We start from the raw sequence: 18,601 nt of genomic DNA, 5'->3' as shown, positions 1-18,601 counted from the left end.
CCCTTTCCCTGGATCCTGCCTGCCAGGTTCGCCTGTGGCTGCCTGATAAAGCCTTTTTGTCCAGCCTTCTTCCCCCGACCCCTCCCTCCTACACCTGTCTCTTATACACATCTAGATACGCACAGGAGCCTGCACTCTGCGTCCCGCACCCCAGCAGCCGCGCCATGAGCCGTGAGTGCGACCCCGGTGCCCTGCGCGGCCAGGAAGTTTCTTGGCCTCCTGGCGGAGCCTTGAATGTCAGGCTCAGCCCCTCGTCTCTCTCCTCTGCAGGAAGTCTCTTGCTCCAGTTCTTGCTGCTCCTGCTCCTGCTGCCGCAGCTCCCGGTCCTGCTCGCGGACCCAGAGGCGCCCACGCCAGGTAGGCGGCCCATCCCTCCCTACGGGAACCCCCGGTCTTGCGCCCCTGGTCTGGTTTCAACCCCCTCTTCCCCTCCAGCGGGCTCAGCTTTCCCTTTCTGCTCGCGGTGCTGAGAAAGGGGACTGAGGCTGAGTCTTTTGGACGGATGGGGGCTCTCTGAAGCCCCCCGGGAGTGTGGCCTTGGCTAATGGGCCCTTCAGGGGAAACAGCAGAGTGGGATCTGGTGCCGACTTGGGGAGAAGGGACAGTCCCTATCCACCCCCCTCACCTGTTCTGGGCCCGAGATGTCTAAGCAGCCTCTGCACCCAACAACCCCACTGTTTCCTATAGGGGCCTCTTTGGGAGGAAGCCGCAGGCACCAAGGGAAATGAGTTCCCTTTCTCCAGCCACTAACCGTCTGGGAACCCATCCTGATTCCCATTGCCAGTGGAGAAGGTCTCCCCTGGTGAAGACTTTGGGAGAACACGGGACATAGAAATACATTTAGGAGCCGCGATGTTTCCTCTGGGGTTTAAGAGATCCCCATTGAGCAGATGAGGAAACTGAGGCTCAGTAGGTGCCATGATCCCCCAAGCTCACACAACACATGGTGGGCCCAGGATCTGAACTCAGGTCTGTCTGCCTCCACACACTTCACAAGGTCTGTCTACAGAAAGCTGCTTCTACCCACAATGGACCCTGAGCCACTCTGGGTTTCATGGGGGAGGTTGATGGGGAAATTCCGCCCCTCCCTCCCCCATGCATGTGCCAGGTTCCAGGTGAAGGAATTCAGCTCCTCCCTCAGCCAACCTTCCTCCCCCAGCTTACTGTTTCTGTGTGTGTGCGTGTGTGTGAGCATGTGTCCCAGCTGGACATCGTTTCCTCCACCACCTAGCTGTGTCAAATCTCTAAAATGAGACCCAGAGAGGGCAGGAGGGGGCAGAAGGGGTCTGCACTTTCTGCTGTGATGCTCTAAGGATCTGGTGCTTAGGGGAGAGAGGAAAGCTATGTACGTGGACTTTGGATCTGACCAAGTTTCCTGAAACAGAGGCTTTGGGTGGGTGGCATTTAGGGAACCCAAAGAGAGGATGGAGGGTGCTTTAGGAAAGGGTTTGGGTTGAATGAAAGTCTGGTTTATGGGAAGAAGAGGAGGAAGACTCATGTGGCCAGCACTTTAAAGTTTACAAAGGTTGGTTGTGGACATCCACTTCTTTGGTGCTCTCAACAGCCCTGCCAGAGACGTGCGTTAGACCCAGTCTACAGAAGGGGATTCTGAGGCCCAGAGGGGGTGAGGCCACTTGTCTGAGTCCTCACAGTGAGCTGGTGGTGGGGAGTAGAAGGGGCTCATCAGGCTGCCTCGCTGAACCATCTTGTCAGTCCCTGGATCAGCCCAGCACTTCCTCTGAGCCCCCAGCTGGCTCCATCCAGGCACTCTTGGTATACAGGGCTACTCGCCTGTGTTCTTTTTTAGTCCATTCAGTAATGCACAATGAGCCACGGTCTATGCTATTTTGTTCTTTGCCTTTTCTGTTTCCTTTTATATAATAAATGTTTACATGGAGTTGTTTTTTTTTTTTTTTCATTCCCAAGGGCTTATTTATACCAGTCTTTGGCTGGGGCCTGGAGACACAGAGCTGGGAGGAGCTCACAGGCTGATGGTGGAGCCAGAAATGCCAACAGACTGTCATCCAAGGGGACCAGGGCTGTGCGGAGCTCATGGGAGGAAGCAGGGGTGTGCGGAGCCCAGGGGAGGGAGCAGGGGTGTGGGGAGCCCTGGGGAGGGAGCAGGGGTGTGGGGAGCCCAGGGGAGGGAGCAGGGGTGTGGAGAGCTCAAGGGAGGGAGCAGGGGTGTGAGGAGCCCAGGGGAGGGAGCAGGGATGTGCGGAACTCAGGGGAGGGAGCAGCTGCCTCTCAGTGCGAAGAATTGCGGGAGGCTTCTTGGATCTGATGACTTTTGGACTGGACCTTGAAGGAGGTGGCGGGTGGGGGAAACAGTAAGAGACTCAACCATGAAACACCATAAGGGTAATTGGGAGCAGGAGGCTGAGAATGGATGCATAATGTGGGGATAAGACTGGAGGCCGGAAAACCGGTACTGAGGCTCCTGCAAGGATTTAGGAAAGAACGAATGACAGGTGAAGTGCAGGGGCCGAAGGTCTGGGTTGCCCTCGTATTCCCAAGTCTGCAAGTAAACTGAGGGTCAAGCTACTTGGGCATCTGCCCCAGGAAGCCAAAGCCTGTGTTTTGCCTCTAGAGGCAAAGGAGATGAAGAGATGAGGGCTGCACTCACCTGAGAGGGCAGGCGGAGGGAGAGAATGCTGCTTTCCCTCTCTGTTAGGGGAGGAGATGGAGGCCAGCCCGGAGGCAAGGCTGTACCGGTGAACCCTGAATCCTCAAGTACTTCCCCTCTAGTCTCTGGACCTGACTCAGTGCCCATCTTCTAGATGGGGATAGGGCACGACCTGGCAACCAGAGCTGTGTGCCAGGCAGAGGAGCCCCAGGCCAACTGACCTGGGCACATGGGGCAAGATCCCAGCCATGCCAAGGCTGCCCAGGCACCTGCACCTGCTCTGCCAGCACCAGCTGGGTCTGTGGACCAGGAGGGGGCTTCCTCTCCAGCAGGATCTTCCAGCTGCTGGGCCCAGTTGTCTAGGTCTGGTGTGGTGGTGCTTAGGTGTGGGAACTGGGACCCAGGCCAGACCAGTCAGGGTCCTTCACCCTTTTTTTTCTCTCTGGCTGCCAGGTCCCCAGAGCCTCTCTAAATATTATTCTTTAGGGGATTTGGGTCCTGCCTCTTCACTGGGCAGTCTTGCAGCCTGACGCCTCCGCATCCTGGAGGACCTGGTGTTCCCTGGCTGTGCCTATCCCCTAGTCACGCTCAGTCCTGGACCTGGAGCCCTGACTTTTGGGCTGGGGGATGTTTCCTTGCCCAAACCCTTGGAAAGGTTCTGGAACCAGGCAGTCCTGGACAGTCCTCATCTGTGGGGGTGGGGACTAGCAGCTTGGCCTTTCCGCCACGTGTGTCTGGCATGCAGTGTGGTGTGCTGGTCACGTCTGCCTCTACGTGTCTTGGGGACTCAGTGAGAGCAAATGGGACAGTTCTCTGCTGATGGGACAGTTGTGGGAAGGTTGTACTGATACAAATAATGGAGAGGGACAGATTGGTTCTACCCAGAGTAGAAGGCCTGGATGTCGAATGGAAGGCCTCCTTTAGCCCACCTGCTGCACCCCCTTCATGGGATATACAGAAAAATGAGGGTCCAGAGGTGGGAGGGACTTGCGCAAGAATGCACAGCCAGTAAGAGCATCCGCTCTCTAATACAACTCTCCCGAGCAACTACTTGGTGCCTGGCCCTGTGCTGAGTGTGGGAGACTCAAATTGAATTAGACTCGGTGCCTGCATCTCCCTGGTTCTCTTTCTTGATGGACAGGGATATCCTCCACTGAGCGCAGAACTGAGTTGGTATGAAAACATGTAGGATTGAAGTTAGACCGAAGGAAGGCCTTCCTGCATGAATACTTCCTAAAGGTCTGGTTGTGGCAGGAGATGGTGATCCCCCTGGGTCCTGGTTTCATTCATTCTGGATTTTCAAGGTTCACTTTGAAGGAATGTGACAAATCCACCTCACCTGGGTCATCCCCAGTCTGTGCATCAAAGCGACTCTCCCTTTCCATCCCTTCCCCAAATCCAGTCCTGGGCACCTCCAGGAGTAGGAGGAGGAGGAATTTTAAGTCTTGACTCTGCAACTTCAAAGCAGAGGGATCTGGGCAAGCCTCTTGCTTTCTCTGGGCCTCACATTCCTCACTGTGCAATGGGGAGTCTCACCTACCTCTCCTAGGGAGTACTGGGGAGATAAATGAGTGTTGGTGTGGAAGGTTGTGGACTTGGTCAGCTAGAGCCCCGGCTTTCTGGCTGGACTGTGATGGTCCAGCTGTAGTCTAGTGGCACCCAGTCTCCTCTCTGCCCAACCTGGTGCCCTGGGGCACCAGCAGCAGACCCACTGTTGTCCTTCCTGGGAGAACTTTTCCTGTCCCGGAGCAGCTGGTGTTTATGGAAAGAACATGGGGAGCGCGGGGGAGGAGGGGGGAAGCTGGACAGGCCGGCCTGGGAGGGAGGAGCCTCAGCTCTGCACAGCTTCTCTTGGCGGGGAGGGTGTGGGCAGCCATTCCAGCTTCAGCGTCTGGAGCTTGTGGCTTTTCTGCCTGCGGAGGCAGAGCTCTAGGGCCACAGCGGGAGGCCTTCTGGCTCCACCTCAGACAGCTGTTGAGGGTCTGGAAGATGAGGGACTCCCTTTAGTCAGGGTGGAGGTGGCCAGTCTCCTCACTTCATTTTATTTATTCCACGAACATTCGTTAAGCTCTGGCTACCACATCTGGATCCCAGATCTGGGTTAAGCCCCAGTTGTGTGCATAGCCTGTACTGGGGGAAGAGAAAGCCGGGGAAGGGAAGGGGTGGAAGTCCCTTCTCCTGGAAGCTTATGGTGGAGAAGAGCAGGTTGAATTGGAACCCGGAGCCAGGACAAGGGAGAGTGGGAGGAAGGGAGTGTGGACATTCGGGGAAGCCTTCTTGGGGAGGCAAGGCATGGGCTCAGCTGATTTGGAGGAAATGTATTAAGGAGGCTAACAGCCTGGATAAAGGATGGAGACGCTGAGGGTTTGGGGCTAAGGGAGGGGCTGGCGCAGAGTGTTTGAACTGCGGGGACCTCTGGAGTTCATTTTGAGATCCCTGCTGTGGCAGGGATGGGGAAATTGAGCCTAGGGGAGGCCTAACCCCTGTGCCCTTAGAGTGGTAGAACTGGACCCTGAGTCCTAGAGGGCCTTGTGTGCCAGGGTTGGGAGCTGGGCAGTGGGTGCTACAGGGGCTCCTGGGCAGTTGGGAGAGGCCAGCAGGAGGGGCAAGAAGGAGAGTTCCAGCAAGAGTGACAAGTCCTTTCTCGGGGGAGCAGACCTCTGAGCCAGCATGGGGGCTGATCCAGAGGACTCTTGGCCTTTCTGGGCCTGTGGCTGGGGGAGGCGGGGCTGGGGTACTGCCAGGCCCTTTCCCTGGATCCTGCCTGCCAGGTTCGCCTGTGGCTGCCTGATAAAGCCTTTTTGTCCAGCCTTCTTCCCCCGACCCCTCCCTCCTACACCCCTGCTGGGGCCATTGTGGGGCTGTAGGGAGTTGCCAGGGCTTAAGCAAAACTATTTGCATGATTCTTGTGGTCCTTGCTTGTGTGTGTGTGTGTGTGTGTGTGTGTGTGTGTGTGTGTGTGTGTGTGGTGGTGTTTCTATCTTCGACGTGGGGACTAAGAGGACTCTGCTGCCCGGGTCAAGCCCTGTGCTATGAAGTGAGGAGATTGAGACCAGGGCAGGGGATGGGGACAGGTCTTGCCCAGGGTCATGCTCTCTGATCCTAGCACCCCGAGATGACAGTATTTCATCCTCAGCTGCTCCCGCCTTTCACTACCCTTTTGACCTGCAATAACCAGTTGCACAAAGAATGCATGTTCCCTATAACGTTGGCTCTGAGCCCAGATAAGGAAGTATGTTTGCAGAAAGGAGCCCGGCGTTTTCTGGGTAAGGTCAGAGATGGAGCCTTCTGCCAGGAGCTAGGAGTTTTTGGTCTACCCAGCTCTGTTCTGTTTCCTTGGCCAAGTTGTTACCTCTCCCTGAACCTCAGCTTCCTTCACTGAGCAGTGGTGGTGGTGGGGGTGATAGTGGATCCTACTGAACCTGAGGAGTCTGTAACTTTGCTGCTAAAGAATCACGGAGGCAGATTTAGCAAGGGTGTGGTGGTCTGAGGGATCTGGGTTAGATGCTGAGAGGGACTTCCTCATAGAGTTTCTCCAGGAGGCAGCAGGGTGGACGCCAGAGCTCCACGCATCCTCCCAGGAGATCTTTCCAGTCCTATCTCTCCTATTCCCTTGGTCTGTGACCTTCCTCTGGATCCTAGAGCCCAGACCCCACCCTGATGCGGGCCAAGTCTGATTCCATCAGGAATGGGGGCTGAGGCAGCTGAGGCCTTGGAGTCCCCCTCCTTCTGCACACCCATCCTCTGTCCCCAGGGTTCTGGAAAACTTCTTTCCTTAGACTTGGCTGCTGAGGCTGTGGGGGTGGAGTGGAAGTGAAGGGATGGGCATTTGGTCTGGTGAGACTTGTGGGACGATAGGTCTGGCTCTCCCTTTTTCTGGCTTCAATTTGCCCATCTGCAATGTGGGCATAATGATACCTGCTCTTCTCTACCTTCTGCAGAAATGGAGGGGTGGTGAGGGATCTCGTTTTCCTAGCGTTCAGGTGCTCAGAGCCTGGGGTGGTGGTCTGGGAGAAGTCCCCCTCCTCATCCTTGTCCCTTTTCTGACCGCCCCCCCGCCCCGGCCTGCCCTTGCTGCTGGACTCTGACTAGGCAGGAAGTGAACGCTCTAGAAGCTCGTGGCTGTGGAGTTTTATCAGCTCTTTCTTAACCTTCAGTGTCACAGCCGGGGCTCTGGACTCTTCTCTTGCTGCCATTTGGTGGCAATAGGGAGGGAGGGGGCACTTCCCCTGGGGGCCTGATGTGGGCTAGGCTGGAGTTCCAGAGCAGGGCGTGGAAATGTCAGGATCGGGGCTTTATGTTCACAGAGGTGGGAACGGTGGGGGGCTCTTGGGGGAACCCTGGAGCTCTGGTACCCCGTGATTCAGGACGGAGCTGCAACTTAAGTCCACGCCTCTGGCTCCTCATTCCCCCATCAGGGGCTAGATGGGGGTTAGGAGGCCACCCTAGCATGGTCTCTGACCTCCATTTCTCACCCACAGTGAATCCCTGTTGTTACTATCCATGCCAGCACCAGGGCATCTGTGTCCGCTTCGGCCTTGACCGCTACCAGTGTGACTGCACCCGCACGGGCTATTCCGGCCCCAACTGCACCATCCGTGAGCTGGGCCTTCAGCCCTCACTCCTGCCCTCTTGAACCCTCCTGCTCCCTGGGCCCCTTCTCCTAGACCCTAACTTCTTACCCTCCTCTCTGGCCATGGCCCTGTTCTCCTTCCTTGCCTGGCTCTGCCCCTCTCCCTGACCTGGCTTCAGCATGAGCTCTCCCGCTTGGTCCACCCTTACTCCCTGCTTCTGGGTTTCATGGTGAGTCTTCACCACATGCCCTGGCCCCTGTCCTCACGCCTGGTTCTGGCTCTGTCATGTGTCATTGCTCCCAAGGTTCCATCCTTACCCACTTCCCCATAGGTGCTACTCTGTTCCATCCCGGCCCTTGTCCTCAGTGCCTCATCTTCCACCCTGGCTACTTCTGGTCCTGCTAGGAGGGACGAACTGAGTGACTCCCATTGCTCCTGCAGCTGGCCTATGGACCTGGCTCCGGAATTCATTGCGGCCCAGCCCCTCTTTCACCCACTTCCTGCTCACACACGGGCGCTGGTTCTGGGAGTTTGTCAATGCCACCTTCATCCGAGAGCTGCTCATGCGCCTGGTACTCACAGGTGGGTGTGGGGCAGGGCCCCCTGACCTGGGGGAGCAAGCAATCCTGCCAGTCCTTTTGAATTCTTGACATCTGATAAGGGTAGTGGGTGGGGAGAGTCTATGATGCCAGATAAAACAAGCCCCAATCCAGGAGGAGGCAGGAACTGGGGTGGAGCTGGGGGTGGAAACACCCTTGTCACCATTATTTTTGCTCTCTGCAGTGCGCTCCAACCTTATCCCCAGTCCCCCCACCTACAATTCAGCACATGACTACATCAGCTGGGAGTCTTTCTCCAACGTGAGCTATTACACTCGTATTCTGCCCTCTGTGCCTAAAGACTGCCCCACGCCCATGGGAACCAAAGGTAAAATGGGGTGAGGAGCTGGACCTGGGGATCACAGGAGGTGCTCAGTTCTCCTCTTTGGAAAAAATCAGGCAGAAGAACAATTATTGACCCAATTCTGCAGATGGCTAGACCAAAGCAAGACATATGACATGTCCAGAGCCTGGGCTGAGAACAGGAAAGGGCAGCAGAGGGTCTTGCCTGAGGTCACCTAGAGTCAGACCGATGTTTCCATAGTTCCAGGGTGCCTCTTTGCTTGATCCTTTTCTAATGATGAGTTAGGTCCCGCTGAGGTGGATGTGACTTGGAAGTTATGATGTAGGAAAGAATGAATAGTGAGCTATTTATTGGGTGCTGTCTCTGTGTTTGGTTCTTTACAAATGTAAATAGTTTTACTTGCTTCACCAGTGTAAGGTACAAATTTTTTTCTTTCATTGCTCAAGACTCCACTTAGCCACACTGGCAGGGTTCTTCCTTGTAAGACCTTCCCATGCCACCTGCAATTATCCAAAAACCTGGGATATTATTCATTTCAGACCCATCTGTTCATTGTCAAGTACAGAGAGGACAAGAGAGGCTCATTAGTCCACTGCTGCTATACTTCAGTTCCTGCCACATGGTGGCACTGTTGAATGCCAGTCCTGTGCAGCCTCATGGTTGTGTCCTTTTTTGGGTTCAAAACCTCGCACCCTGTCCCTGCTTGGGGCACTACTCTGATGATTTTCAATCACATGGTTAGCTGCTATTCCCAAAGCATGACCGTTCTACCAGGATAGCTAGGTCTTGCCAACTTTGCTGAAATCAATGCTTGCCCAGTGTCAGTGAGTAATGATTCCAAATTACAGTTGATGGATCACTCCCTCTGACTTCCCTTTCGGTGGATTTTCTTTAGGGGTACTTGATATTTTTTGCTGCCAGAGGAACCCAGTCAGTCATCTTAATCCAAATAATTTCCATTGATCTTGAACCTTCAACATCAGGGCTCACATCTTGATGCATTGTGAAGAGGTGCCTTTACCAGAACTCAAAATATTCTGTTCCTTTCTGTGAGGGCATTGGGTGACAACTCATTTAACACTGACATAATTAAGGAAGGCCTCTCAATACTTATTCTAAGGATGACTTGTCTTTATGCCAGACATAGAAAGATTGGCATCATTTAAAATACGTTGACAGGGCCAGGTGTGGTGACAAACGCCTGTAATCCCAGCACTTTGGGAGGCTGAGGTGGGTGGATTGCTTGAGCTCAGAAGTTCAAGACTAACCTGGATGACATGGTGAGACACCTTCTCTACAAAAGAATGCAAAAGTTAGCTGGGTGTAGTTGTGTGTGCTTGTAGTCCCAGCTACTCAGGAGGCTGAGGTGGGTGGATCAATTGAGCCCAGGAGGTCAAGGCTGCAGTGAGCCAGAGTGCAGAGTGGCACTGCACTCTGGCCTATGCAATAGAGTGAGACCCTGTCTCAAAAATAAATAAATAAATAAATAAATAAATAAATAAATAAATAAATAGATTGGCAAACTACAGCCTGCAGGCCAAATTCAGCCCACGTCCCCATTTTTGTAAGTAGTTTTATTGGAACACAGCCACATGCATTTGTTTATGTGTCATCTGTGACTGCTTTCCTGCTACAATAGCAAAAACTGAATAGATGTGACATGTCTGTATGGTCTACAAAGACTAAAATGTTTACTATCTGGCTTTCTCCAGAAAAAGCTTTCTGACCTTTGATTTAAAAAAATTATACCCACTGGTTCTCTGCCATGCTTACATTATCTCTTGCAATCCTCAGATTCACTGTATCAAATGGGCATCATTTGCCCCTTTTTAAAGATGGAAAAATTGACACTCAGAGAGATGAGATGACTTATCTGTGTTCACACAGCTAGCAAATGGCATAGTCAGTTGCAGACACAGGCAACCTTGACTCAGGGGAGGAGAGTGCATGTTTGTTTTTTTCTGTTTCTTTATTTCTTTTTGGTGAAACGTTTCATTATGGAAAAATTGCAAAGATGCACAAAAGTGGAGAGAAAAGTAGAATGAACTATGTACCCATCTTTCAGTTTCAACATGTACCCACAATTTCTTCATCTTATTTCATTTCTCACCTCTCATACTTTTGTAAAGTATTTTAAATCAAATTCTAAAAATCATGCCACTTAAAATTCTAAGAATCATGCCACTTCACCCATAAATACTTCGAGAGTCTTTTGGTAGAGTGAGTTACTTGGTGGTGGTGGGGAGGTGGTCCTGAGGAGGCCACTCTGGGCTTCCTGCTTGGGCCAGTTTGCCTGGTGAGCCCAGATGTCCCTAGGGCAGCAAGATCCAGATAGGAGAAGGTACTGCTGTTTCCTATCCCGCATCCAGGGAAGAAGCAGTTGCCAGATGCCCAGCTCCTGGCCCGCCGCTTCCTGCTCAGGAGGAAGTTCATACCTGACCCCCAAGGCACGAACCTCATGTTTGCCTTCTTTGCACAACACTTCACCCACCAGTTCTTCAAAACTTCTGGCAAGATGGGTCCTGGCTTCACCAAGGCCTTGGGCCACGGGGTGAGTACCTAGGAAGGGCTCAGAACTGCTCTGGACCTAATTTGGCACACACATGTCATCGACAGTGGGCCGGAACCCTGGTGACCTGAGGGAACTCCTCTCTATCCACAGGTAGACCTCGGTCACATTTATGGAGACAATCTGGAACGTCAGTATCAACTGCGGCTCTTTAAGGATGGGAAACTCAAGTACCAGGTAGTGCTGGGCCAGGGGGTAGGGCAGAGGGAAGGGTCTCCCATGGTCTTCCCTGGCAAAGACTGCTTGGGGGTGGGAGGGCTCTGGGTCATGTCCTGAGAGGGCCAACCACGGGAGTGGGAGGCGTGTGCCAGGAGTGACAGTATACCCTGGGAGGAGGCAGCAGGTGTGAGAAACCAGTGAGGAGCAGACGTGGCCTCCCATGTCAGCCAGGGAGGTGGATTTTGGAGCTCAATAGGAGATGAACATTTGTAGTCTGCATGTATTTATTTAATTATTCCACAATATTAATTGGACACGAGAGTATACCTGGCACAGGTGATTGAGTAGTGACCATTATAGTTATGGGCCCTGCCCTCAAAAAACCACAGACAAACTCTAGGATGCTCATTCTACGAGGGCTTTTGTCTAAATCAGAACTGTGCAACAGAAATATAATGTGAACCACATACGTAGTTAAAATTTTCTAATGTCCATATTAAGAGGGAAAAAGAAACAGGCGAAATGGATTTTAATAATACATTTTACTTTATGCAATATGTCCAGGTGATTAGCATTTTAACATGTAATCAATACATTGTTAATAAAATATGTCACATTCTTCTTTCATGTTGAAGCTTCAAAATCTGGTATATATTTCACACTCACAGGACTTCTCAATTTGGATGCTCAGTTTTCACTGGAGTGATCTAATCTGTATTAAGATTTCATAAAATGTACAGCTGAATAAGTAGAGTGATATGTCCAACTTGTGACACGTCCGACTTGTTCCATGCATCCTTAAAGATTTTCCAACAGCTGAAGTATCAGTTTTAAAATTCAAATAGAAATTAAGAAAAACCTAAATAAAATAAATTAAACTAAGTAACATTCAGTTCTCCATTCACACTAGCCAAGTTTCTAGTGCTCAGTAGCCACACATGGCTAGTGGCTACCATATTGGATCATGTAAATCTTAGGCAAGCACCAAAGCAAAGTTCGATGCTGAATCTTTAGGACTAAGAACAGGACTTGGCATGTAGTAGTCTCTTGGCATGTATTTACTGAATGAATGGAGAAGTTGCCAAATAATTAGGTACACTTGTCGCTGCCACCAAGGAGAAGCTGTGAGTGCCACTAGAGTGTTTGGATGGTGGGTAAAACTTCCCTAGGAAGTTACAAATAAACCCAGAGTTGCATGAAGGATGAGGAGGAGTTAGGGATGCTAAGAATGGGAGAGGACTTTCCAGGTAGAGGGTTTAACAAGTACAAAGGCTTAGAGGTGGAGAGCAGCTTGGCGACTTGGAGGGAGTATAAAAATGGGAGCATTTGTTGAGCCTAGCGATCGAGGGTAACAATGACTTTATGGGAAGGTGGAGATGTCTGTGGGGACCGTGTTAAGGAATTCTACTTTCTGCCAAGAGCAGAGAGAGTATTTGGAAAGGTTTTAAGTCAGCTCATGATGCAATATTTTTTCTTTTTAATGGTTTTTTTTTTTTTTTCTCTCTTTTTTTCTTTTTTGCTTGGGTGCAGTGTAGAGACTGGCCTATCTGGGGATAGGAGTGGACATAGGGAACCCGCTTAGGGAAAGGAGTCAGAGTGGAAGATGAGGGTGGGTTGCTTGAGGTAGTGGTGGTAGAGATAGAGAGCAGGGGACTGATTTTAAGAGACATTTTGGAGGTGGAATCAACAGCCTTGGCTGAGGGGAACTGGCAGCTCCAGCAGGAGTGGGAGGGAGTTGGTTGTGGGCAGCTGGGGGTGACCCCCAACCTTAGGTTGCCAGGTGGCCCCATCCCACAGGTGCTGGATGGAGAAGTGTACCCTCCCTCGGTAGAAGAGGCGCCTGTGTTGATGCACTACCCCCGAGGCATCCCGCCCCAGAGCCAGATGGCCGTGGGCCAGGAGGTGTTTGGGCTGCTTCCCGGGCTCATGCTGTATGCCACGCTCTGGCTACGCGAGCACAATCGTGTGTGTGACCTGCTGAAGGCTGAGCACCCCACCTGGGGTGATGAGCAGCTTTTCCAGACGACCCGCCTCATCCTTATAGGTGAGGACTCCAGACCTGCCCTGCCCTGGAAGGTCATGCCCTCCATCCTGAGAAGCGGGGGGCTGGGGGGTATTTAGAGGTGGAGGCTGGGATTAGAATCCTTGCTTTTCTGCTTAGTGGCCAGAAGACCTTGAGCAGGCCCCTCAACCTCTGTAAACCTCGGTCTCCAAATCTGTACATTGGAGTGAATGATGATTGTAAGGATTTATTGAGATCATGGATGGGAAGGCACCTAGCACATAGCAGGCCTTCAGAAAAATGGATGACTGTGATGGTTGATTATTAGCTGGGTGACTCAGCACATTTGATTAGCCACCCTGAGTCTCAGTTCCCCCATGTGCTGCACCCAGATGCACACTTGTGGTCCCCAGCATGTGCAGGGTCAAACTCTGGCTTGCCTTGCCTTCAGGAATCTTCATGTTCCCTTCCCTGCATGTATCTACCTTCCTGCAGTTTGGTAGCTTCTAGATGACTCAGGGACAGATATTTTTGTGTTCCCTATGGGGGCGAGTCTGCAACCTAAAATGTCAGATGGTTTCCTGCCTGGGAGCTTGGCCCCTGACATCCCTGTCCAGACCATGTTCACTCTGAGTCACCAGTAACTCCTTTTCCCCACCTCTGGGCACCACTGGGCCTGGCTGGTCCCAATTATAGAGCCTAATTCACTGGAGCCACAAAGAGCCAGGCACTGGGAATAGGAACAGTCACTAGAGGGAAGAGGGGCTGGTTCTGAAGTTTCAGCATCGCAGAGACCTTGACCAGAGAAAACTGGAGGCTGCCCAGCACACTGGCTGGAGATGAAGCTGTGACCAAAGGCAGGACCCTAGGGCACCACACATCCAGTGCTTCATTTAACTCCCCTACAACCTCATGAGCCAGGTATGATTACCCTATGAAAATCAAGATTCAGTGAGGTTAAGTGAATTCTCCAGGGACACTCAGCAGATGGAGACTTGAGGTCTGGTTGCCACCAAAATTTATGCTACTTCCACTCCATCACGAAGGGGGATCTTCTTGAATGGGAAGGGGTTGCAAGCCTCAGTCTGATCTTCTGTGACATGTGAGTATTGGAAAGGGATTCCCCCTCACGTCTACGCTTAGTATTCCTACTTTTGGCCGACATATATGGACACCCCCTCTTATGCCAGGCACTGTGTCAGCAATTTCGCTGTATTCATTATCTACTTTTCTCAACAACTGTAATATAGTATTGCACTGATGTTATTATTATTATTATTATTATTATTATTATTATTTTTGAGATGGAGTCTTGTTCTGTTGCCCAGACAGTAGTGCAATGGTGTCATCTTGGCTCACTGCAACCTCTGCCTCCCGGGTTCAAGCCATTCTCCTGTCTCAGCCTCCCGAGTAGCTGGGATTACAGGTGCCCACCACCACGCCTGGCTAATTTTTGTACTTTTAGTAGAGACAGGGTTTTGCCATGTTGGCCAGGCTGATCTTGAACTCCTGACCTCAGGTGATCTACCGCCTCGGCATCCCAAAGTTCTGGGTTTATAGGCATGAGCCACAGCACCCGGCCACACTGATATTATTATAACACACATTTGACAGTTAAGGAAAGTGAGGTTTTGAGAGATTAAGTAATCCAGCTAAGACGAAATAGATAGTATGAGCAACATCAAGGTCTGTCTCTTATACACATCTAGATGTGTATAAGAGACAGGTCTGTAGCTCCAGATCAACTTCTAAAAGCCAATTTGTCTAATGGCTAATTGGCCTAAATATCAGTTTCTTTCAGTATCTAGTTGCCCAGTTTTAATTTTGTTACAGAATATTCAATTTGCATCTTCTCTGGCTTTTTGCTTTCTAGCTGGTTATAGCTACAAAGGGGGCAGAGTAAAAATTTATTTATAAGAATCCTGTTATGTAAGAACATATAGGAAATACGTTTTTTGAAATATATTTAGGGCTGGGCTCCCCTTCTGTCCTCAGTATTCCCTTTTGCCACTGCAGCAGCTGTGAGTGATCTCCTTGAAGTCCCCCTCTATCACCAAGGGTGTCAGCATGATGATAGCTCTCACCAGTAAATCCTCCACTTTTCCATCTTTTGTAGTTTCTCCACCTTCTTTTAATGGGCTTCAGGAGGGAGGTCACGAGACCAATTCTTGGACACCTCCTTTGCATGTCCTGCTTAGCTGGGCCTAGAACCTCCCTCTGAAATGTGGGAGTAGCTGGTGCTCTTGTCTTGAGACCTCAGTCAAAATAGACCAAAAGTTCTATTTTCACATCCTGTTACAAAGAGACAAAATGGAAGAGGCCAAACAAAATTAAACATCAACAGCAAAGCCAGGTATGATGGCTCACACTTGTAATTCCAGGGCTTTTGAGAGGCTGAGGTGAGAGGAGGGCTTGAGGCCTGCAGTTCAAGACCAGCCTGGATAACATAGCGAGACCCCATCTCTTAAAAAAAAAAAAAAAGCTGAGTGTGGTGGTGCATGCCTGTGGTCCCAGCTACTTGGGTGTCTGAGGTGGGAGGATTGCTTGAGCCCGGGAGGTCCTGGCTGGAGTGAGCTGTAATTATACCACTGTGCTCCAGCTTGGGTGACAGACCAAGACCTTGTCTCTAAAAATAAAAATAAGCATCAACAACAACAATAAACAGACCAAAAGCAAGCACCTCTCATGAACTGGCCTGCTTTCCAAGCTGGGCATCTAAATCACTGTGCTTGGCTGACTTTATTTCCAATCCTTCCCTGCCCAGGGGAGACCATCAGGATTGTCATCGAGGAGTACGTGCAGCAGCTGAGTGGCTACTTCCTGCAGCTAAAGTTTGACCCAGAGCTGCTGTTTGGTGTCCAGTTCCAGTACCGCAACCGCATTGCCATGGAGTTCAACCATCTCTACCACTGGCACCCCCTCATGCCTGACTCCTTCAAGGTGGGCTCCCAGGAGTACAGCTACGAGCAGTTCTTGTTCAACACCTCCATGTTGGTGGACTATGGGGTCGAGGCCCTGGTGGATGCCTTCTCTCGCCAGAGCGCTGGCCGGGTAAGCCCCAGAGGAGTGCTGGTGAGGGCAGGTGGGCTGAGGGATCCAGCAGACCTGGGTCCAAATTCCACTTCCTCTTCTGTAAAATGGGGCTAATGTCACTTCTACAGGGCAGTTGTAAGCATTCCTGCATGAATTCTTTGGTTCATTTGTTCATTCCACAATACCAGACATTACACCAGGTACTGGAGATGTAGTGGGAACAAGACCTATGTGGTTCTTGGCTCATCTTTTAGTGCTCACACCCTAGAAAGTGATGGCAGTCATATGACAGCTAACAGCATTAGGGCCCTTACTGTGTGTCAGGCACTGTTCTAAGAGCTTCTCCTATGTTATCAGAATTCTAAGAGTGTGCTGTAAACCACAGTACAAAAACCCACCATGCTCTGGGAGTCAGGGAGGGACATCTGACCCAGAGTTGTGGGTTATGGGAAAAGAAGTGATGTCTGAGCAGAAATTGGAAGGAGGGATAGAGATTTCCCAGGGTAAGAGGTGGTGTTAGTGGCAGGGGATGGCTGTGTTCCAGATAGAGATTACGGCATGGGTGAAAGGCATGGAAGTCAGAGGACATGGCAATTTGAGGAACATAAGGACATTCAGGGTATGGTAATATATGTAATGGTGCCTGCCTATGGTGTTTATTAAATCATAAGCCTCCACTATGGGCTGAATTGAGGTTCCCCTAAAGTTCATATGTTGAAATCCTAACCGCCAGAACCTAGTATGTGACTGCATTTGGAGACAAAGTCTTTAAAGAGGTAATTAAGTTTAATTGAGGTCATTAGGGTGGGCCCTAATCCAGTGTGACTGGTGTCCTTATAAGAAGAAGAGATTAGGTCACACACACAGAGGGAAGGCCACATGAACATGTAGGGAGAAGACAGCCATCTACAAGCCAAGGAAAAACACCTTGATCTTGAACCTCCAGTCTCCAGACAGAGGAAATAATTTCTTTTTTTTTTTTTTGAGACGGAGTCTCGCTCTGTCGCCCAGGCTGGAGTGCAGTGGCCGGGTCTCGGCTCACTGCAAGTTCCGCCTCCTGGGTTTACGCCATTCTCCTGCCTCAGCCTCCAGAGTAGCTGGGACTACAGGCGCCACTACCTTGCCTGGCTAGTTTTTGTTTGTTTGTTTTTTTTTTTGTATTTTTTTTAGTAGAGACGGGATTTCACCGTGTTAGCCAGGATGGTCTCGATCTCCTGACCTCGTGATCCGCCTGTCTTGGCCTCCCAAAGTCCTGGGATTACAGGCTTGAGCCACCGTGCCCGGCCGGAGGAAATAATTTCTATTGTTTGAGCCACTCAGTCTGTGGTACATTGTCATGGCAGCCCTAGCAAACAAATGCATTCTCTTTCCCTGCAATTCCCAGCCAACTCCTTCCTCAATCTCCCCTTCTCCACATTCGGAAGCTCCTATCTGCTTCATCGCAGTCTCTGGCTCCCCTGTTGCCTCCCAGTCCTCTGCTTCTCTCTAATCCTCGTCCCTAAACCCTGTCATGAAGTTGTGGCATACATGGATTTCCATTTCCTTCTGATAATTTGACTGAAATTAGCTTTTGCTGCCACAGGTGGGCAGCTGCTGGCTGTTTTATGGCCTCTTTATGGGTTTCTTTATGGTTCTTTGTGGGGACACAAGACATGATCAGAGACTGTAACCTTTGCGTGAGGCTGGACAGTTTTCAAAGCATTTTCAAGGAATGACCACGATGATGTGTGTGAAGAGCCCTGGCATCGTACCTGGCACAAGGCAGAAAGACCACAGAGATGTATTGACTCTCAAGATTTTTTTTTTTTTTTTAAAATAGAGATGGGGTTTTACCATGTTGCCCAGGCTGGTCTTGAACTCCTAGGCTCAAGCGATCTGCCCGCCTAGGCCTCTCAAAGTGCTGGGATTACAGGCGACTCTCAGGATATTAAGAAGAGTGAGTGATGTTAAGACAGGCTTTCCCTGGTAACCATTGTGCATGGCTACCCTCTCAGGGGTTCCCATGTGACCAATACTGAGATAACAGCTTTGCATAGTTTATCCCATTTAAATAGACCACAGCCATATCAGGTAGATGCTTTTCCCTTCCCCATTTTTACATATGTGGGAACTCAAACTTAGCTCGAATAGCTGCCCAAGGTCCCTATATTAGTTTCCTTAGGCTGCTGCAACAAAGTACCACAAACTGGGAAGCTCAGAGCAACAGATGGAGGCTAGAAGTCTGAATTCAAGGTGTCAGCAGTGCCATGCTCCCTCTCAAGGCTTTATGCCTCCTTGGCTTCTGATGGTGGCCGACAGTCCCTGGCATTCCTCGGCTTGCAGAGGCATCGCTCCAGTCTCTGCCTCTATCATCCTGTGGTTCACTCCCTGAGCTTGTCTTTCCTCATTTTATAAAGACACCAGTTATTGGATTGGAGCCCACCGTAATCCAGTAGGATCTCATCTTAAATTGATTACTTTTGCAAAGACTTCATTTCCAAATAAGGATGCATTCACAGATGCAGAGAGTTAGGACTTCAACAGATATTTAATATTTTGGGGAACACAGTTCAACCCTCAACAGCCCCACAGCTTGTGAAGCTGTAATTGGCACCATCCTCTGCTTGCTTTGCTGATATGATTTCATCCAACCATGCCTTTCTTTTTTGCCCAATTATAGTTGTTCTATTAAAATGACTATCTCTTAAGCATGAACATTATTGTTTCATCCTAAGCACCAGAGCCTTCTTTTCTCT

At 50.7% G+C, this 18,601-nt stretch overlaps 1 protein-coding gene across 6 annotated transcripts in view; it reads left to right on the top strand.

The window, feature by feature from the left end:
• The first annotated feature begins 117 nt into the window (after nt 1-117).
• PTGS1 (prostaglandin-endoperoxide synthase 1 (prostaglandin G/H synthase and cyclooxygenase)) overlaps nt 118-18,601 on the top strand; it is a 25,035-nt gene continuing 6,551 nt past the window's right edge. Inside the window, exons 1-9 of one of the 6 annotated variants that reach the window (XM_011989462.1) lie at nt 118-171; nt 271-357; nt 7,137-7,224; nt 7,642-7,782; nt 7,984-8,127; nt 10,473-10,654; nt 10,766-10,849; nt 12,629-12,875; nt 15,598-15,773. In XM_011989462.1, the coding sequence (XP_011844852.1) occupies nt 7,764-7,782; nt 7,984-8,127; nt 10,473-10,654; nt 10,766-10,849; nt 12,629-12,875; nt 15,598-15,773 (852 nt within the window). In that variant the 5' untranslated portion in view covers nt 118-171; nt 271-357; nt 7,137-7,224; nt 7,642-7,763. Of the gene's footprint in view, nt 358-4,521; nt 4,645-7,107; nt 7,225-7,641; nt 7,783-7,983; nt 8,128-10,472; nt 10,655-10,765; nt 10,850-12,628; nt 12,876-15,597; nt 15,885-18,601 lie in introns of those variants that run through there. The other 5 variants (XM_011989458.1, XM_011989457.1, XM_011989460.1 and 2 more) reach the window with 5 other exon arrangements.

Source organism: Mandrillus leucophaeus, unplaced genomic scaffold, assembly GCF_000951045.1.
Source record: "Mandrillus leucophaeus isolate KB7577 unplaced genomic scaffold, Mleu.le_1.0 Scaffold354, whole genome shotgun sequence".
NCBI classification, from domain to species: Eukaryota; Metazoa; Chordata; class Mammalia; order Primates; family Cercopithecidae; genus Mandrillus; species Mandrillus leucophaeus.
Note: the sequence above shows the minus strand (reverse complement) of the source record. Positions and strands in the feature narration are given on the sequence as shown.